Genomic DNA, 21,891 nt, shown 5'->3' with positions numbered 1-21,891 from the left:
ACATTTTTTGCAGGTTAATGTAAAAGAAAAGGTAAAATGTGCTATGTACGCCAAGCCGTGTACGGATGATACATACACATGTCGCGTATCGGCGCATTCGGCATGGATATTTTTTAAAAAGACAATCCTACTCTTTATTATGAAGGGCTGTGGAGAGATCTTCTTCGTTGATGTGTTTATGGTTGTATCGAAACAAAAGTGAAAATAAATACGTTCATATTAGATTGCACCGCTTCCAAGCATGGCTTTACTAGTATTGGAGGAGACCTGCGCGTTGCTGCGGGAATTGGTTTATGAAAATTTTAAATGTTGCGCGTTGCATGGTTGAATGGTGTAGTGAGTCCTTTTTCAATCATAATTGTATGGTGAGGTGACATGTTTGCATGTTGAGATAAATAAATTCATGGGTGACTCTCTTAGGTAGTATATAGTACTCCCTTCGTTTTCAAATATAAGTCTTTCTAGAGAATTCAATAGATAACTATATACAAAGCAAAATGAGTGAATTTACATTTTAAATATATCTATATACATCTATATATTGTAGTTCATTTGAAATGTCTAAGAAGACTTATATTTAGGAAGGGAGGGAGTATATAATATCGGAGTGTATGATTTGTAGACTAGTGATACGATGTTTGAAGTTTCCCTTCTCACAGGACCGTCTGCTATCAATAAGTCGGGTCTAATCCTGCAACATAAGGCATCCATGTAGCTGAAGTCATCAGATTCAACTTCAAACCCGGCGAAGCATCATCGGAGCCTCGTGTCGAGACGCACAGGCTGCAGGTTCTCCCGATGATGATCGCCGTCTCCCCGAGGTCCTTGGCCGGGAGCCACCTGCGCTGCCGCTCGTCACAGCGGAACACCTCGTACTGGTACTGCTGCTTCATGCCGCAGCTCACCATGAGAAGCTCCTCCCGGGACGCCGACTCGACCAGGGCGGCCTGCACCAATGGATGATCCATGCGCGGCTCCGTGAGCCGTCTCGTCCGGAGGCCGGCCCCGCCGTCCGGCACCTACACGTTCACCTCGCCGTAGCAGCTCACCGTGCGGAAGGCGCCCCTGTGGAAGACGACGTCGATGTACTTGTGCGGCATCCCCCTCGGCGGGCGCAGCGTCGTCCAGGACGCGGCCCCGGGCCTGAGATACGACAGGCCGCGGCCGTCGCTGTGGAGCAGCATCACCGCGTAGGTGCCCAGCCGGCGCCCGGGAGCCAGCGCCGCCTTATGGTACAAGTGGTTGTTGGCGCCGAGCTTCCGGGAAATCTGGCGAAGCTTCTCCAGGGCACGGGGCGTGTCGACGACGCGAGGGAGCCGGAACCGCCTGCCAGTGCACGGGTCGAGCAGATACAGGCCGCGGGAGAGCATGTCGTCGTTGACGGTGATGAGCCAGCCGTAGGAGCAGCCTATCACGCGCGTGTCCGATATCACGTCGTCGAGGGCGGACAGGACGGTGACGGCACCGCGATCGCCGTGGACAGGGGTGACCTGTGCGGCATCCCCCCGTGATGGACGCCAGGGGGGCGGCAGCATGTACAAGTAGTGCAGGCGGTTGGGTAGTCGTCCGAGCAGGCGGAGGCGCGCGGTCCTCAGCGCGCGGCGCCAGGACTTGCAGACGGCGGAGCAGAGCACGTTGTCGAGGGGGCCGGAGCGCCGGGCGATCTCGTCCATCGCCTCCGTCGGCAGGTCGGAGAAACCCACGACGGCCGGCGGCGCCATCTATACATGCCTAGTGGGATGATCGATCGGCGCCACACCGATTTTGGCGAAGTTGTGATTTCTAATTAAGCGCCCGGATTAAAAGGGGATCGGATGATTGCCTTGTCTTGCCCGCAACGAAACCTGAACATACATACATCAATACATGGACTGGCTGGAATCAGTTGTCCTTAAATTTGAAATACTGTATAGAGGACCCTTTTAGCTAGCGAACGTTCGCTGAAGGTTGGCATTTGCGAACATTTTTCATGGCTGTATTAGTTAAAAGAGGGATAGCAACTTGTTCTGACTAGCATATGACAATTCTCAATTCTATCATCGTTTGATCTTGATCAAACGGCTGTGAGTGTGTTTGCTGCGAGTTTCTTCCCAGCTAACATTCGTCGTCAGCTAGCATTACATATCTAATAATGTTGCACATGATGGATGCACATGATGTTGTACATCCAAGGTTCTTCATCCGGGCACCGAGTTTCTTCGCGTATGTCCAAGGACCAAGGTACACCTCAGTGCTGCGGCCATGCCATCCGTCATGCAAAATAAATAAATCATCATCATCATCAAGTACATCCCAGATGCCACTGAGTTGCCGCTCGTGAGTCCGACCCCTATGCGTGGATGGACGATATCTCGTCCGCAGAGGAGGATGCGGAGATGCTCTAAGCAATACTCCCTCTGTTCCCTTTTATATTGCGCCTTGTTTGCAGCGCCTATACCAAGACATGAGGTTGGCACTTTTATTTAGACTGGAATTGCCCCTATCTGCTCACACTGTCACTCACGTGGGTGCATGCAGGTTTACTGCAGTGATCCAACCTAGGGGCTATCTTCGTCAAAATGTGCTTATACGCACTACGATCTGGAATATGATCAAAAACTGCATGCGCGCCATAATATGGAACAAAGGGAGTATATCCTAACTGGATAAATATAGAATGTGTGAAGCTAAGTGCACATGCATGCATGTATATGTAGGCTGTAGCAGCCACATATATACATCAAGAAGCTTCATCTAAGCCAACCAAACTGTGATTAGATGATTAGAGGAACTATGGTTTTCCTAGCTCATCGGGATTCAAATCCTGGTGCTCGCATTTACTCCTGAATTTATTTTAGGATTTTTCAAGATGATATGCCGGCATAGTCTTTCGGAGGTGCGCTTGTGTCTGTACTGATGTTTAAAAAAAAGCTTCATCTAATGATGCAACCTATATTCACGGGCGCAGACGAGCGCGGCTAATCATGAAATCAATATTATTTTTTTGCATGGTAACACGTGTCTCATTTATATCATAACGACCATAGTATAAGTCATGTACATACCGATCTGATAATACTGAAAAGACAGCAGACCGCTAGCCTTTGCACACAGAAACACCAGCCAGGAAGTAAAATTACAAACAAGACTGAAGAATCCTCTGAGCTTGACACCAACGCCCGTCACATGTCTCTGGCACCACCATAGCAGCCACCAAAGTAGAAAATGACGGATCACCACCACACCCGAGCTCGACGCGACTCCATCGCTGATATGCAGCTTTGCGGACCTCCAAAGTGGCTCGCCAATAAAGACGAAGCCATTGCCGTTGAACGAATCGGACCGGGGCAACACCCCGGACACGCCATCGAACTCCAGATCTGGCACCCCCGCCTTATTAGTCGGCGCCACCATCGCCATCGTCGAAGCCATGATGATGAACAACCCAAAATTCTAAGAAACTAAGGCCTAAAATAATCCACACGCGTGGATCCGGCGACCCCCCTCACCACCGACGACCGAGGTCGTCAGCGAAGGAGAGCCGCCGGAGGACGGCGGCGGAGGAAGTCGCCCTGGCGGCAGGAGGCGACCGCCTTTCTTTTCTTCTCCCGGAAGAAAGTAAGCGGCCTATATGATCATGGAATCAATAGGCGTTGGTTCGCATTGGGGATATGGGAGGCCTGCTCTACTTGCGATTTTCTTATTTAACTAGACGGTACCCCGCGCGTTGCTGAGGGACTTCATAATTAAGCACATGTAAAAGTTCAAAATTAAATCATAAATGTAATAGTGATAGAGTACAATTATGACGATAGCAAACAGCACTATTAGCAGCTACTTACAAAATTTATTACATATATTTCTGGATAGAAGTTCTTGATGAGGTGACGTAATATGTATGTTTATATACAACAGTAAGTAAACGATCTAGAATCCAATGTGCAATCCTTGTGCCGTGGCAAGTGCTTGCAGATGGCCCTTTCCTTGACATACCTGATGGATAACAATAACCTAAGATATGCATGGGAATAAAGTAAAATGCTACGCACAGATAAGTTACATATCTCTCTTCTTGTCTGTGGGCTTGCACCTCTATAGTAAAATCTAGATCAAATATAGCAAACACAAATCAACAAATGCAAACTTTTAAGCCTTCATGGTGAGCAATATGACATTTACTGCCACTACAACAACTATATGACAAACATCTTGTCGACTTACATAAAAAAATATTATTCAGAAATAAACAGACTGCAAAAGACCTGAATTCAGGGATATGAATAAAAGAACATGTGTATAACATTAGTTAGAAAGATAACAATGGATATGGAAGTTTTGAATCGGCATAATGATCTTAGCTAACCTTTTTTTTCCTATTTTTTATACATAAGTGGTCGACGTTTGTGCCCTGCAACACACCTATATTTTTCAAGGGTGAGACCATGAGAGTAATAAATTATTACCAAAGGCATACAACTTTTCAAAGGTAGTAGATCACCAGGGAACTTATGTACCAAAGTTTGCAGGGATAGTAGAAAACACAATTTAAGGAGGAATCCTATAAGTAAATAAAGTACAAAACTGTTAAGGGGCCATGACTTAACTGAAGAATAATACACTATCAAGAAACAATACTCTTGAGTGTAAGGACCCAGATGGAATATGAATATTGGGGAGAATAAGGGAACGATAAGTGACGTTTGAATACCTTTAATTAATTTCACTGCATTTTAGTTTCTGCGTTATTTCAAGATAACCTCTCTCTGCAAAGCTGATTTAATTCTGCAAACAAATAAGGAGATGAGTAATCACAGAACATCATAACAGTCCAGAGAGAGAGAGAGAGAGAGAGAGAGGAATCAGACCGGGTAATACTTTTTGTGATGGCAGATTATACTGAGATTGAGCTCTCGTCCATCCTCTTTGCTATGAGACTATCAGCTAGTACTATGGATGTGGAAACTGTTGGACAATCGGTGCTCCAGGGAAGGACGAACTCCGGCACTGCGCCCCCGTGTGATGGTGGTGAGGAGGCCCTGAGGAGGTGAGGTGGGCTGGCTGCTGGGTTGGCGATGAGGTGGGCTGGCGGGTGGCGGCAAGCGAAGACACCACACATGGGTGGCGCGGTGGGCGACGCGCTAGTAGTTGCAGCAAGGGGAGAGCTGCTGTGGAGATTGGAGAAGAAGCAGGCAGCGACGGAGAATATATGGCGAAGAAACAGAAGCGCCATCGGGCATCGTTTTTCTTTTCGAGGGAACCATCGGGCGCCTTTGATGTGGAATTCATTGGGAAAGAACGCAAATTTTAACATGGTCCCTCTTATCTTCTTTTTTTACATGTGAGGTAAGAAAGTAAGAGTCAATCAAGCCATTCATTGATGAGATCAACGGCTAGGATCTATTTTATACTCTTACCTCTCATGTGAAAAAAGAGGGTAAGAGGGACCATGTTAAAACTGCTCGGGAAAGAAACTGAAGCGGAGGAGGCGTTTTGATTAGGCCCAGCGTAGCGGGGCTTCTGCAGAAAATGAAGCGGTGGGTGCCCAAGAAGGAAGGGGCAAAATAATAACGTAAATGATGTGATATGTCACGAAAGCCGATTGAAAAAAATAAAAATGATGTTGCTGACATGGCTTGATGATGTGGATGGATTGCATGCCAAGAGAAATCATGTAGTGGGGAGCTTTTATTTAAATATAATATAATAGATGCGTAGTACCGATGGGAGCGGCGTCGATGGTTGACGGGTCGGGGCAACGGACGTCCATCCATCAGCGACGGATCGCAACGTCCAGCCGTGACAGCATCACGTCGTGGTGGATGGAAGTCGAGTTGGCTTGGCCTACCCATCACAGATCGCAGCCTCCCTCCAGCAGCTGCCAGCCCTCTTTCTTCGATCGATCAGGCGGCAGGGGTCGAATCGTGGTCGTGTGCTCAGCACTGGCGGTGACGCTGCGCCGTGGCTACGCGTAGTCCAAGGCAGCCGTGGAGGCCATGGTGTGGGTCGGCACGAAGGAGCTCGGGTCCGCGCGGGTGACGGTGACCTATGACGCGTCGGGGTTTGGCGACGGAGCTCTTCTTCAGGCTTTGTTCGGTTATCCCCACCCTCGCCGGGATCGGGCCGAAACCCCGCTGATCCCCGTGGGTTTCGCCCTGGCTGGGGTCGGATCCCAGTCTGGCTTCTAACAGCCTTCGTTTAGACCCGGGCGGGATTAAACACCTCCCAAACCGCGTGGAAATCGCCGGGAAACGACCCACGCGTCCCGACTCGTGGAAGCAAACCCCGTCTCTCGCTCGAAATGCCACACCCTCTCTCGCCCGATCTCTCTCGTGTCGCGGCGACGCCGACGCCGGCGCCGGAGAAGGAGGGACAGCAGCAGCAGCGCTATTGGAGGAGACTGCGGCGGCGTGCTCCCACCACCCCGCCCTCCTCCCTCTCACCTGTCCAACTGACGCCGCCGCATCTAGTTGCAGCGGCTCAAGCTCGGCGGCGACACGGATCTAACTGATGGCGGCAACGGCCCTTCTAGATCCGGCGGCAGCGGCCCTCTCCCTCCGACGTCCGTCAGTCCCAAGATCCAAAGGTCCCTCTGCTTCCTCCGTCGGTCGTGCAGGTACGGCCCTGCGTTCCGGCTGCAGTTCCGGCGTCTGCAGTGGCGCAGTTCAGCTGCTCCGATTGATCAGCTCGTTGTCTAGGCGCTATTAGCCCCAAAACGATCCATCTACTGATCGTAATTTTATCTACTGATCGTAATTTCATCTGCTGAACTGCAACTGTACAATGTAATTTCTCCTTTGTTTTTTTGAACAAACCACAAGTTTCTTTTTTGGCTTCCAATGAATTGATTGCTACTGATTCCCACTTGTAATTGTCACTGATTGCTCCTACTACTAAACAAGACTTGTATTACTTCTGTTGTGCTGATGTGCCGTTGTATACTGCTGTATACTTAGAAGTGTTTTTGCTGGTGGGTGTAACCGAACAGAGATTAGGTGATCCCTCCGGTGGAATGGTTCCACGTGGGGATTGGGTGGCGACACCAAAACCCTACACGGATTAGATCCCCAAGTGGATATAATCCCTTGGAACCGAACATAGCCTCAAGGGGAAAAGCGAGGACGTGGTGGAGAGGCTCAGGGCTGGCGGTCAGGTTTCTCTGCACCGCTCTTGCGTTGATGCTGGGCAATTTTGACTGAAATCGGCATTTTCTTTTGTTTGACTGGAATCTGTTAAGCATAACAGGTTTTGCACACCTTCACGTTGTAATTCAGTTAGTAGATTGACATAGTCAGAAGGTTGGTTCAGTAACTGATGTACTGCAGCTTCTCAAACACACGATTATTTGTCTGCACGCTGTGCCTTTGTTCTCTGAATCAGTGCGATCAAGTGTCCGTTTGCATTCAGTTTGTGTTTGATGCCAAAGTTCAATACATTGTACATAATCACAAGCATGCAAGTGGTGAGATGAACAATTTCACTCCATTCCGTCTCTCAAACCAAAAACTAAAGTGTAACCATTCCATTCCTCGGAATTTTCCCTGCCAAACACGGGGATAAAACCGACCCATTCTAATGGAACGGAACCATGACATTTCATTCCACTTTGTTCCCTAGCTGCAACAGACGGCGAACAGGAACCAAGGTCCAATCCGCCCGTCCTACCAATTGTTCGGTGCCCGGACTGCGGCAGGAACGTTGTCACCTACTTAAACACGACGGGGGCAGAACGCCGGGGAGCGTTTCTATAAGTGCCTCAAAAACAATGTAAGCGGATATCAGGAAAAATTTCTGATTTGTTTCCACATCTCATTTGTCATGACGATGCTACCACGGCAAAAGGTGCAAATGTTCCGTTGGTACAGAATATTCGAGTCCGTGAACTGAATGCAAACCCAATGTGAACCAACCCTATTGATTCCGTGATCAGGCGCGCTCGTCCGCGCCCGTGAATAGTCGAGTCCATCAGGTACTTTCTCCGTTTCAAAATAGATGACTCAAATTTGTATTAACTTTGTAGGGAGTATTATATAATTCGAGAATTATAGTAAGTCCTTGACCGGTTGACCCAGTGACACGCGGCAGCATGTAGAATGTGCCACACTGCCGCTGCTGCTCGCCAGGATGGGAGTGCTTGTAGAAGAAGTTGCAGTCCATCGGAAAAGAAGTTGAGAAGGGGAAAAGAAAAGTGAAACGGCGGCCGCGTTTATTCTTCATAGGGTCTTCGTTTCCATGCAAGTTGGGCCTTTAATATGAGACCAAATGTGCACTTATTTTTTTATGGGAGACCAAATGTGCACATGGTCTGGGCCCTAGTCAGGCTAGGCTCTGAGCCGTCGCCCTCTTTGCCTTGGCCCAGGGTCGGCCCTTATATAAACTGCGGTGACGGCTTGGATTGTTTGCTCATCTTTTTTCTCACTCGCTCAAAAAAAAAATCTCTTTTTCTCACTGCATACCTTGGATAGGAACGAATAAACTGGCTGCTCATTTCAATATCCAGGATTGGGACGACAAGTACTCCAAGTCTCCAACAACTGGATGCCGTACTTATCTTGACCAGACGCAAGACTGGGTGTGATATGGAGCCAACAAAGAATGTGTTTTCCTCATGTCTTTGTCTCTCATTGTCAACCAAGAGCTCTAGAATAATGCAGTGCACGTATCGTGGTAACAGTGTACATACCAATCTAGCTAGTACTCCAAAACTAGGACCAATCACGTACGTATTGACAACTTTTGGCACCAACTTTTCTTAAGGAGCAATGGTGCCCGTACAAGCGCTTATCACAAGAACGGATCAAAGGACAAATTAAAGATGCCAATAAAGCAGCTGCCGAAAGAGTTGAAAGAAGAAGGAACGGAAATTTAATATTGGTAACACGTCTCTGTATTATTATAAGGAGGTCAAACTATTGAGCTGAGAAGCAAGTTACCTCTCTGGCTAGCAAGTAAGTAATATGTTTATGAAAGATTCCCTGTGACGATTGTAAGCTGCAACTTGGAAGTTTATTGTAAGGAGGAAAATGTAGCGCTAAGACAGGAAAGTCTAGCTGCCGGCCGCCAGCCAGTTGTTTACACAAAGAGACAGACTTACACCCTGATCTAGTCATCGCTGTGTGTTGTTATCCGCTGTATTCATGCCTTCACGGTTATCCTCGTCGTCAAGTTATATAAAATTCGCCTTTTCGTGAGGAACGTTATAAACATTTCAAATATGTTTTCATACTATACAAGTTAACAATAACAACCACCAGCTACCATTTGCACCAATGAACTTGATTGAGAATTTTCGCCCGGGAAAGGGGTATCCCGGGGCTATGCATAAAGTACATGTAGGCATCAAACAAATGGTTGAGTCTTACGTGTATGAGTAAAATTGTGTGTAAATTGTTGAATTTTTATATTCCTTCCTTCCATCTATATAAGGCCTAATGCGTTTTTCACGACCGCCTTTGACTATTGACAAAATTAATAGTACATGACATGCATAATGTGAAAATTATATCATTGAAAGCTCCTTTCACATATGAATTTGATGTTGTGCTTTGTGTAAGTTGCATGTCATATATTATTGCTCTAACATTTGGTTAAAGTTAGTCTCGAAAAACGCATTAGGCTCTATATAGATGGAAGGAGGGAGTACATGTCTTACCTAAAATAACATGTTGGATGGATATAAACATGCCTTTAGATCTCATCACTGATGCAAGAATACCAGTCCGTTAGCATTTATCATAATATGTTGCAAAGTGGTACAAGTCTGATTGATAAACAACTAGGTAAAGTCAATCTAAATTTTATATGATTATTTGCATAACAGTAGTTGAGCTTTGCAACGCGGGGGCGGGGGCGCGGGGGGGGGGGGGGGGGTGAAGGGTGGTAGCAAAAAAATGACATATTCAAGCATTGTCACGCATAATTGTAAAGTATATCAAGTCTACTCTCAAGTGAAACAAATGATGCATGATTACGATCTACCTTGTGAAATAATATTCTTGGAGGTGATGGTTGCATAAGGAGTTTCGAATAACATCTAGAAATTGGTGTGCTTCCCCTAAAAATAATTTGGTGTACTTTCTCGTGTACGAACTGTTGGTGGAATTCTACGCCAACACGACCATCTAGAGACTACCAAAGCCTTCCTTGATGGGTTACACTTAGCACGAGACGGAATACACCAGACAATATATAGAAGGAAAGAAGAGTTGAAGTCAGTTCAGATTGCCAAGAGAACTGAATTTCGAACCAACATGGCTTTCACATACAATGCCAAATAAGGAAAATAAGTATGTTTGAAAAAATAATTCCCTGCTCTTCAGGATGGATGTGATTTCTTTCTCAAATTGGCTTGAGGAAGTCGGCAACTATAAATGACAGTTTTCAAAATAGTGTCCTTGTATTTTTATTTGAAGGAAGAGGACACCATAGCAATCTTCTAACCCAAATAACATAACACTAGAACTACTAGGCTCCTTAGAAAGGGAGCCTTGTGGTGCATTGGGGATCCGGCACCGCTTGCGCCCGGCTGTAAGTGGGTGTTGTTCCGGCTGTGTAGGTCTGTTTGGTCTATTTGCGGGTAGGTGTGACGTGGACGCGCTTCACTTGTCGGTGCTAGTACAAGTGCATTGTTGGGATGTGGCGATTTGCCTCTTTGCATGGCCAGCACCTGTGCGAAAGGGGGCGGTGCGGATCTCTATTGATTTTTGTTGCCGCTTTGGATGGGTGGGGTTGGCGTGTTGTTGCCTTGCCGAACGAAAGGGCTCCTTATGTCACTGACCTTTTTCTTTTCCACATGATATCGTCAATGCCTCTATCTACATTGAAAAGAAGAAACACAAACACCAATAGAAAATGGTCCAATGAACAAAGAGCGGCGCGACATCTTCTAGTCAGGTCATATATACTACAATTTTGGAGACGCTTTCACTAATTTAAACATGAGGAACACACTTAAAGCAAATAATGGACTTTGATGTTGAACTTAGGAAATCATCTACATGGATGTATGATCATCATATAAAATACGCTAACTTTTTAGAGCAACAAAGAGAATATCATTCACAGTGGAGCTAGGAAGCTAGCCGGTTACGGGGATATTTATTGTCATAGCAGTCATGCCAGTCAATTCTCAAATGTTGATACAACTATTACGCCCCCCCCCCCCCCCCCCAAAGAAATGGATCTGGTTGTGTAGGGCTTTTGTGCCTACTTATGCGTGTGGTGTGTATGGCTTTTTGCGTCTCACGTGTCAGTGCTCATGGCATATGTGTGGCTCTTTGTGTCTCACATGTCAATACTGGTACGAGTGCGCTACTGGGACCAATGACTTGCCTCTATGTGTGGCTGACACATTTGTGAAAGGGGCGACGTTGGTCTCTATCAATTTTTGTTGCCGCTGTTCGTGGGTGGATGGGCTTTGGGTCGCCCAAGGAACAGGTCCCCTACACAACGGGCCTATGAACGAAGAGCGGCATGGCAACGAGCGTGATACATTCTATTCAAATTGATTATACCTTTTTACTAAAGTTGTACTAAATGTGCGTCAATTAATATGGACGAGAGGGAATACCATATTTTTGGAGATGATTTCGCTAATTTCAACACAAGCAACACACTTAAATCAAACGATGTACTGCAATGTTGCATTAAAAAAAGGGATGCACTGCGATTGTTGAACTTAAGAGACCATCTACATGGATGCATGATTCAGTATCATATCAAAGGCACTCAAATTCACAATGATGCTAGGAAGATTCAGTATCATGATTGTTGAACGATATTTATTTATTTACACCATGGTTCACCACAGTTTCCCTCCATCTCTTAAGCATGCTGGAAGATTCAAAGAAGCCAGACACCATGGCCACCTAGCTAATTCTCCTGGCCGGCACTACAACCGATTGATGTACGGGAAAGCTAGCGGTTGGAATTACTGCCGGCGGAAGAGGTGCTCCTCGCCGGTTTCCTGGTCGACGTGCCGGATCCAACGGCTCGACACTCTCGGGCTGCGCCGGCACTGTATGCTCGGCCCCTTGCCCACCCCAACGTGGAGGACCTCGACACCCGTGTCAATCGGCAGGTACACGGACCGCACGATCCTCGTTCCTGCCGCCATGGAAGCTTCGAGCGCCTTCGTGCCACGCCGCCTCCCGTCGCCATGGCGCACCACCACCATCCCTCTCGCCCCGGGCCTGGCCGCCGCTAGCACGGCCGCAGCGTCCCGCCTCCGCGCGTCGACCACCAAGAAGTCCACGCCCTCCAGCTCCTCCATGGCCCGGTCCGCGTCCGCCAGCACGCGGGCGTAGCGGCCTCCCGTGCGCTGGGCGGCGGCGGCGAGGGCGAGGCTCGTGGTGGCCGAGTCGGGGGCCGAGACCTCGGGCGCGTCGACGACGAGCTGCGCGTTCCATCCCCCGACCATGGCGGAGACGAGCTCGGCGACGCCAGCCGACCCCGCGGGGCCGTGCTCGGAGTCTGACAGGGCGCTGACGCCGGCGATGAAGGCCTGGGACGCGGTCTCCGGGCACCACACCAGCTTCATCTCGGCCTCTCTTTCTCTCGCTCTTGGAAGAAAAGAATACTTTGGGTTTGGAGAAAGCGAACTAGCTAGGGAAGAAAGGGTTGGTGCACGGCAGGCGGTGCACTGCAGATATATATGTACTCCGATAAGCGTTGACAACGGCAGATCGGTCGGGGGGCAGGGCTGGGTGCGGTGGCTTGAAAAGCACATCACACGTTTTGGGCTGGGTGTGGTGGAAACGTGGACAGACCGACTATTTCCGCCGCTTTGTCTCCATCGCATCCCACCCGGATTCGGGTCACCAATTTCCATATGTTTCTCTCCGGCCATATCAATTACTTCCTCTTGTTCATAAATATAAGTTTTTTTAAAGTTTTTAATAAAAACTATATACAGATTTATATAGACATATTTTAGAGTATAGATTCACTTATTTTGCTTCGTATCGCATTAGAATCTTTAAAAAAGACTTATATTTAAAAACAGAAAAAGTAGTAATATAATTGATGGATGTTAGGGTACCCTTTGGTCCTACTAGTAGCTAGGAAAAATATTTTTAGAGCTAAATATTTTGGTAACTCTTCTATTTGGAAACCTAGCTCTCTTAGTCAGCTTTTTGGACCACTGTCATAAAAGTTCTGCCATTCATGCTGGAGGCTAGTCAGCTTCAAATTGCTAAAGGCAACTCTTACATATGGACTAGTACTTGGTGTAAAGATTGGGAGAATATTTATGATCATCTTAAGCCTAATTTAGAGGGACCCTGCCCTAGTATCATTAGTGATCTTTGGAAGTCCAATTCCAAACTTTGTGATGAAGACAAAATGATTGCTTATTTGATGATTCTGTTAAGAATGAGAGTTTGAATATTCAGTTATCAATGCTAATCTTGAAGATACCATTTGTTGGACTCACACTCCTAATGCAGATTGTACAACAAAAAATGCATACAAAACTTTTGTGCGGGAAATCAGAGATAGCTCTTTTCGAAGACGAGCACTTACTTCGGATCAAGAATTTTCTGTCCCAAATTGGGTTTGGAAAAGCAAAACCATGAACCCTAGGTTCAAATTTTCTGCTTGGGGGTTCATTAGGAGAGTTGTTGCACCGGTATTGAGAGCTTCTAGGCATTCTAAAAGAATGATATAGATGTGGTCACATAGAATCGGATTTGCACCTTTTCTTTCAATGCAGTTTATCTAGATAAATTTGGTTTAAATTTGGCCTCAAAACTGATATGTTGGACTCCAATTTATATCTTGTTGATATCATTGAAATGATTGTGTCCTCTCAACAAGGGCTAAAACTCGATAATATTTTCACAATTCTTTGGAACATATGGAAAGTCAGAAATGATCTCCTTTTCAACAGAAGAAAATGGAGTCCTATGCAGGTTCTCCAGGCTTAAAATGCAATGCTTAATGCATGTTTAATGGAGAAGGAGGAAAAAAAACATCTCCCGAAGATACCAACTCTAACCTGCTCCCAAGTACAAATGTGCATGTACAACCTGCAGCATACAACCCAACAATGATGACTGATGAAACTTCCCTTGGAATTTCTCTAAGGAATGAGCTTAGTGAAAATTTAGCATTGGGTCTACTTCTTGCAGCAACAATTGTCAAGCTGAAGCAGCAATGCTGTCAGTATACAAGCGCTTATCAAGAGGAAGGATCAAAAGGCTGGAGCTAGTCTGGCAACGTAAGGAACAAACCAATGAGAAATACTCCCTCCGTTCCTAAATATTTGTCTTTTTAGAGATTTCAACGACTACCATATACAGATGTACATAGACATATTTTAGAGTGTAGATTCACTTATTTTGCTTCGTATGTAGTCACTTGTTGAAATCTGTAGAAAGACAAATATTTAGGAACGGAGGGAGTAGATATTTGCACACACTTGGGATAGCCAGAGTCGCCCATGACGCCGTAGCTGCGTGGGACGCAGAAGCTGCGTCCTTCCGCGATCATGATCGTCATTTCCTCAAGGTTTTTCACTGGAGGCCACCTACGCTAGCTCTCCACGCAGCGGTGCACCTCGTACTCTCGTCGGCAGTAGTTATCGACGTGTGCCTGGGTACTTGTAGCTGTTTTCCCGCGTTTCCGTGCTAGTCACCATGAGAATGCCATCGCGAGACATGGACTCGGTGAGCACGGCCCATGCCTTCCCCGGCAGCGGGCTCGTGAGCCGCCTAGGTCGTCCTCAGGCCGCCGTGGCCGTCCGGCACCCAGGCATTCAGCTCGGCGTGGCAGCTGATCGTGTAGAAGGCCCCCCTTGTGGAAGATGACGTCCATGTACTTGTGCGGCATGCCCGGCGGAGGGCGCAGCGTCGCCCACGACGTGGCGCCGCGAGCAAGGTAGGACAGGCCGCGGCCGTTGCTGTGGAGCAGCATCACGGCGCAGGTGCCCAGCCGGCGCCCGGGAGCCAGCGCCGCCTCGCGGAACATGTGCCTCCAGAACAGGGCCAGCCCTGGGGGTATGGCGGAGGGGCAATGGCCCAGGGCCCAGGCTGGGAGGGGCCCATGATTAGGATACATCTTATACAGCCCAGCAAAAAATACATAAGAAAAAAACTATACAAGAGAAACGGAAGGACATGGGCTAGACCCATAGCTAGGTGCCCTAGGTAGCGATCGCGAAGCGTCACGCCAGCCACACGGCCGCTCGCTTCGCTTCTGTGAAACAAATCAATCTAAGATCTGGTCTTGTGCCTTCGTTCCTCGTCGGTTCGTCTTCTTGACTTCATCCTCTCGTCGACCGCCGCTGGTTGTCGGCGCTGCGCGCACTGCTCAGCCATCCGGCATCCGGCAAGACGGCAATACAGTACGTATCCATCCATGTATCATATTCCTGTTCCATCCCCCGATTCCATCCAAAGCTAAACTTCAGCAGTTTCTTTGATTCTTTAGTACGTATTCAACTATTCATCCATGATCCATCCTAATTTTCTGTCATGCTGTGTACTCTCTCTGTTTCAAATTTGGACTAGAACCACGATGAGTAATTTGGAACGGAGGGAGTACATGTCTAGGGTTTCAATCACCTGATGTATAGATTTCTAATTCTTTGTATTCTATTTTCTTCATTATTTTAGGACATTAGCCTGCCATCTTACCTAAGAAAAATCATTTGTCGGGTGCTGAAAAAAAAGTGATCTAAAACACAGGGGCCCATGTCGTTGAGTTCGCCTAGGACCTCCCAAAACACAGGGCCGGCCCTGCTCCAGAAGCGGGTGGTCCCGCCCGTGGGCTCCCGCCGCTGTTTGCCTGGGCGAGGGTGTCGGTGAAGGGAGGTAGCGGGAGGCTCCGGCCAGTGAAGGGGTCAAGCAGGGACATGGCCCACGTGTCGTCGTCGACGGTGACGGCCCAGCCGTGGGAGCAGCCGATGATCCGCGACCGCGCCACCTCGTCGTCCATGACGGTCTCGACGGGGCATCGTTGGGTGTAGTGTCTGTCGGCTCTGTCGATGTGGTAGGGGTAGGGGCTGAGCTTCACGACGGGGCGTAGCTCTAGTTTCTCAAGCATGTACTCCCTCCGTTCTGATTTACTTGTCGTGGTTTTAGTTCAAACATGTGATGCAGGCGGCCGTGCCGTCGTCCCAGCAGGCGGAGGCGGGTGGTCCTGAGCGCGCGCCGCCAGGGCCTGCAGACGGCGGAGCAGAGGACGTTGTTGAGGGGCCCGACGCACAGTGGTGGATCCAGAAATTCAACTTTGAGTGTTTTAGAAAAAATTCACCCTAATACAGAAGTCCATTAGCCCACGGCAATACAAATTGTTCACAATAACAACAATATCTCAAAAGACGAAGAAAATTACAAAGAGCTATATATCTCTAAATCTAAAGATAAATCATTTGTTTATTTTTTACTAATGAAATCAATCCAAAGATACTTCATTTGTTGTTTTTAAATCAACAGTGTATTTGGTGAATTTGGAATGAGTTTCTTTTTTTCAAGGGGCATTTGGACTGAGCTGAGTTTTTTTTTAGGGGTGGTTTGAGTTGAGCTGCCGAGCATCTCTCGTGCAGTCGTGCGTGAGGGCAGAGGTAACGTTGCTTTTTGTTTTTTGAGCGGAGAGGTAACGTTGCTGCTCTTGGGCTGCTGGTTAGTGGGCTGTGCCACTGCTGCCGATGGGCTACTATTGGCCTGTTTGCCAGCAGGAGAGCTGCTGCGTAATCTCTCAAAGTAGTACTCTTATATTTCGGTCTTTTTTTTTTGAAACAAAGTATTTCGGTCATATAACTATATGTAGGAATTTTTTTGCAGTAAATTTTGGGTGTACATCTGTACACCCATGACCAATAGTGGATCCGCCCCTGCCGACGCGCCGGGCGATCTCGTCCAGCGCCTCCGTCGGCAAAACCCACAACGGCTGGCGGCGCCATGTACATACAGTACGTGCTTAGGATGAGCGGTCGAGTATTTAATCAAAAATTACCACATTTCACGAAAACGTGACAGAAAACTACCACTTTACGATTTTTTTGCGGGAAAGAATAGAACATTAATTTATGCCTAATAGCACACTCCACTATATAGAATTACCACACCTAACTTACATATCCATGTTAAGCTCTTCTTCTAAAGCATAATGTGTATGGGGTAAAAGGCGAGGATATTGCATCAAAATATACTCGTGATCCCCTTAATAAAACCGAGGCCCCCGAGGTTGGCGGCAATTATAGTGGAAATCAAATAACAGAGATACTTAAGACAGTACTGAAGAAATTAATCAAGAATTTTTAGAAACATTGCCAATTCAATGAAGGCACGGCTCAAATAAGACCAGCAAAGTTCATTTCTGTGAGCAACAAACACCTCAATGTAGGGTTCCACACGTGAGACACTGAAATAGTACATGGCGCACAACCTCTGAAGATGCAGATGTGATACTTGCCACATGTTTGATAATTCATTGAACATGGAGCAGTTCACAGTCGCACACAAAAAATTCAGATCATCATGCCTACACTCAGTAAGCCCCTGCTGAGCTTTCATAACCATTCAAAATGTTTCAAACACATTAAGAGTAGTGACTTTTTCTACGATTGACTTGACAGTTCACAAGTATCCATCAGCGTTTTGTGGATCAAGGAGCTGTGGAAGCGTTAGCCTCTCCTGTCTTAGATCTGATATAGCCTAAACTTCTCAGCTTCTCCACAAGTTTCCTCTCTGCAGCAGCCTGAAAACAGTGCTCCCATCAGATACAGAAACTTGGCAATTCTAACACAAAGATGTTCCAGTTAGTACCTCGAGCATGGGGCTGTCTTTCGGAATGTTACATGCTAAAATTATATTTAGGCCTGTCTTCAGCACTGAAACATGAGGTGGCATGAGCTTGCCGTTTTTCATACCAATATGATGAAAGGTGGGTCAATTGCAGCAGAAATTGAAGTACCTAAGCGGCGGGCCATGCTTGATCCAGTGTTATCAGATGTTCCTCCAAGTACAGATGTGACACTCACTCCATCACCCTGCAACGACCATGATGGTACAGTGATCAGTCTCAAAAGAAATAAATATACACCGGTTCTTAAGGTTATATCGATTGCATGTTACCAGCCTAGTGGTTGCAGCAGCATATAAATGGCCAAACTTTGCCGAGTTGTTGCATCCTATCCATGCATAGATCTGCATTGAAAAAAAAAGAGGGGCTTAAAAAAGATAACACATGAATGTTTGACAAAGAGCAGAATGGAGATCATACCACATTGTGGATAAATATGTATATGATTCAAAGAAAAATAATCATCTGAAATATGGCTACCCATATTCCCAGTTTGTGTAGAAATGAATCAAGCTTAACTCACACGGGGATGATAACAAACGCATACACTTGCATACTTCATGTAATCATGTTACAACAAATGCTCAAGGCAAGTTTAGCTTCATGTTAAAAATTTACATATACTAACTGAAACTGAACATGGACAACTGCTAGAACATCTTCCTTTGGCAGCTTTACAAATGATATGATTTTTCTCCATGACATCAACTAACTGAATTGCACATCTAGTAGAACATCCCTTCCACTGCTTATGACATGTTTTGTTTTTCTTCGCCACCTCGATAGACTGTCTGAAAACTGCATCCCAAGAAACACAGCCTTGCAAGACCCCCCCACCCCCAGTCTCGTAGGTAAGATTTCTAATCCAATGTCTTTGTTTGAGTTACATTTTGATGCAAAGTTTGGTCCAATGCCCAAATCCAGAAGTGAGGAACTGGGGACACAAACCAAACAATGTCTCAATTAGATAAGTTTCACCAGAGCTCGACACAAACAATGAAAGTTTTAGACAGCACGACACAAACAGCTCTAAAACTGTAGACGAGAGTCACCAACCAAACGTTGTTCACATTTCAGAACTTACGCGACTTCAGTTTGCTTGGAAGCCCCAACAAACCTTGTGAGTTGTGAGTATTTTGGCAATAAGTTACAAGTGAAACTTGTGGTTACCTGTTTAGGGAACCTTATGATCTGGAAATGGAGCGTGACGTCGTGCAGGTCCTCACTGAAACAAGTGACCTGCACCCCACCTTCAGAGGACAGATCACCTGAAGAACCGATTTGGCTGGCCGTCGGGGCCTGCGAAGCCACCGCCAAATCTGACAAGCTTGTTGTGAGCTCCTCTGAAGACATGATGCCGGGGCGGATCTAGATGCACACAGAACAATTCGTGAGGTAAATAAATTCGCGATGAAGGCCCCGCTTGGCTTCCAGGTAAACTTATGTGCTTGTGTTCAGTTTACACTGGCATTTGACTAGGCACTAATGAAACGACCCAATACAAGCAGATGCTTTGGTGACTCAAATTAGAGGATCTGCGCGCTTGTAATTTAGTTCAAAAGAAAGCATCAAGCCATAAAGTCCACCAAATTTCTAAGATACCAACAATTGCATATACAGTTCATCACCAAGAAATCAACTAGAAAGGCTGGAGCACGAAACCTGCAGCCGCTGACGCAGATGACAGACAGGCGGTAGCAGTAACGAAACAGTGGACGATGCGGAGACAGTGGCCTCGTCGCGAAAAGGTGGTGGTCCTCGGGCTTTCTTGCCGGCGGCGGCTAGCAGGAAGTCCTCAGGATGAGGGGTGGCGGCGGAGCGGGCAGGCTCTGGCGACGGAGGTGTATGGGGGGTGGAAGCGGCCGGCGGGAACGAGGTACCGCGCCGGTGCCAGCAGCTGGTCGGCGGCGCTGGGGACAACCCTAATCGCCAGAAGAAGGAAGAGGGGAAAGGCTCGCGTCCGAAGCCTGTCTCGGTGCTAGGCGGCGGTCGAGCGGCGCCAGCCTCCCGGTCGGTCGCATCCCGTGAGCCGATTGCGTTGTTTCCCAGCCGTCGGATCAGTCCCCCACATCTTTTTTTTTTTGCCAAAAAAATTAAAGCCATTAAGCTACGCACGAAGGGGGCCAACTAGCTATGCCACATGGCACAAGCTGGTTGGCCGCGGTGAAAAAGCTTTTAGAATATATTTTTTAGATGGAGGTGAGGAACTTTTTTAAAATGCTTTTTCTTTTTACATGAAGGTGATGATCCCACATATTTTTTTAAATGGACAGATACACAAAGTGGCGCTCTGGTAGGCCACATTTGTGATTTTTTTTTACTTCTTTTTCTAGATGGAGGTGATGATTTTTTAAATATTTTTCTAGATGGAGGTGATGACCACGTATATTTTAAATGAAAACATGTGCACAACTTCCTTTCAAACGGCGTCACCGGGTGGCGCCTCAACTATTAGTTCACACACAAAGCATGCAGGGAGAGAGCAAACAGTGGGCGCGACACTGCCCTTGAAGCACGCCGGCTTGCCGCTCTCGTAGCACCCATCCTCGCTGGTTTCAGCATAACCTCATGGTAGCATTTCAGCTGTCGCCCTTGAACGTGGCCGCCAATGATTGGAGCACAATCATGGAAGGTTTGCATCTCCTGCCCCATATAGCTTGTGTCACTTTACATGTGGCAGTCCCGAGTTCCGACACAACTTTAGCTCAGTTTCAGCGTCGCCGTCGAAAGGGTGCAGCTTTGGCCGTCAATTGTTGCAATTTTTTGCTTTTGCCGAGGGTGATGGTCGGTTCCAGCATGCAGTGTCGTCGTCGCCAACGCTGACCGGTTGCAACAAATGGTGTCCACCATCTCAACAACGGCGAGTGCAGGTTGTAGCACAACGGCATTCGGACACGTCTTCTCTAGCCCCGATAGGCGTCGGGCACAACTTCAACCAGCGTTGGTTGATACGTCTCCAACCTATATACAATTTTTTATTGTTTTATGTAATTATATTATCTGTTTTGTATGCTTTATATGCGGAAAAATGTCAAGCATGCTTGCGACACTAACACGAATATCCACAAAAAAATCTAAATTTTTAAAAAATATTTTACCACTTTATTTGAGGTATTGTTCATCCGGGACACTAACACTTGGTACTAAGTTAATGGGTTAGTCAAAACATCGTCTGAGCTTTATATGTTATATATTATTTCTATAGACTAACCTATTAACTTAGTGCCAAGTGTTAGTTTCTGTTTTTTTGCATGTTTTTTGTTTCGTAAAAAAAATCATACCTACCACAATTCAAACACAATGAAACTTTACGATGACTTTTTCTAAAACATAAGAGACATTGTAGGCTTCAGGGAAGGACGAGAAGACCCATGTGGGCCCCACAAGCTAGTTCGACGCACCCCCTGACATGCGGCTCCGCGTAGCTTCGCTTGCCCTAATTTTTGGCCTATAAATTCTCATATATTTCGAAACCCTCGAAGTGAGATCCGAAACAATTCTTCCGCCACTCCAAGCCTTTGTTCCGAAGCGGTTCCATATGCGGCGCTGTTTCGATGCTCTACCGAAGGGGGGAACCATTGGGGAGGCAATCTTCTGTTGGGGAACGCAGTATTTCAAAATTTTCCTACGATCACACAAGATCTATCTAGAAGATGCATAGCAACGAGAGGGGGGAGTGTGTCTACGTACACTCGTAGACCGAAAACAAAAGCGTTTAGTAACGCGGTTGATGTAGTCGAACGTCTTCGCGATCGAACCGATCAAGTACCGAACGTACGGCACCTCCGTGATCTGCACACGTTCAGCTCGGTGACGTCCCTCGTACTCTTGATCCAGCTGAGGCCGATGGTGAGTTCCGTCAGCACGAGGCGTGTCGACGGTGATGATGAAGTTACCGACGCAGGGCTTCCCCTAAGCACTACGACAATATGACCTAGGTGTGTAACTGTGGAGGGGGGCACCGCACACGGCTAAAATATCAACTTTTCTGTCTATGGGGTGCCCCCCTCCCCCGTATATAAAGGAGGGGAGAAGGAGGAGGGCCGGCCACAAGGGGCGAGCCCAAGGGGGGAATCCTACTCCTAGTAGGAGTAGGTTTCCCCCTTCCCT

The 21,891-nt window shown here is 47.1% G+C and overlaps 2 protein-coding genes and 2 pseudogenes across 2 annotated transcripts; all 4 read right to left on the bottom strand.

Moving 5' to 3' along the window:
• Positions 1–514: 514 nt before the first annotated feature.
• LOC147972399 (uncharacterized) lies at positions 515–1,827 on the bottom strand (annotated as a pseudogene).
• Positions 1,828–11,739: 9,912 nt separating this feature from the next.
• Positions 11,740–12,614, bottom strand: LOC125556455 (uncharacterized). The gene has a single exon (XM_048719183.2). It carries the CDS (start codon positions 12,512–12,514, stop codon positions 11,906–11,908), a length of 609 nt encoding a protein of 202 aa, XP_048575140.1. The 5' UTR covers positions 12,515–12,614; the 3' UTR covers positions 11,740–11,905.
• A 1,500-nt stretch (positions 12,615–14,114) lies between these two features.
• On the bottom strand, positions 14,115–17,293 carry LOC147972398 (uncharacterized; annotated as a pseudogene).
• On the bottom strand, positions 17,253–19,796 carry LOC125510141 (proteasome assembly chaperone). Its single transcript, XM_048675233.2, has 6 exons — positions 19,444–19,796; positions 18,952–19,149; positions 18,054–18,125; positions 17,893–17,968; positions 17,745–17,809; positions 17,253–17,676 (listed from the first exon to the last, which is right to left on the bottom strand). Exons 2-6 carry the CDS (start codon positions 19,132–19,134, stop codon positions 17,584–17,586), a joined length of 489 nt encoding a protein of 162 aa, XP_048531190.1. The 5' UTR covers positions 19,135–19,149; positions 19,444–19,796; the 3' UTR covers positions 17,253–17,583.
• Between the last annotated feature and the right edge of the window lie 2,095 nt (positions 19,797–21,891).

Source organism: Triticum urartu, chromosome 5A, assembly GCF_056163025.1.
Source record: "Triticum urartu cultivar PI428250 chromosome 5A, HENAU_Tu73, whole genome shotgun sequence".
NCBI lineage: Eukaryota > Viridiplantae > Streptophyta > Magnoliopsida > Poales > Poaceae > Triticum > Triticum urartu.
The sequence above is the reverse complement of the archived record's forward strand: the minus strand, read 5'-3'. Positions and strand labels throughout refer to the sequence as shown.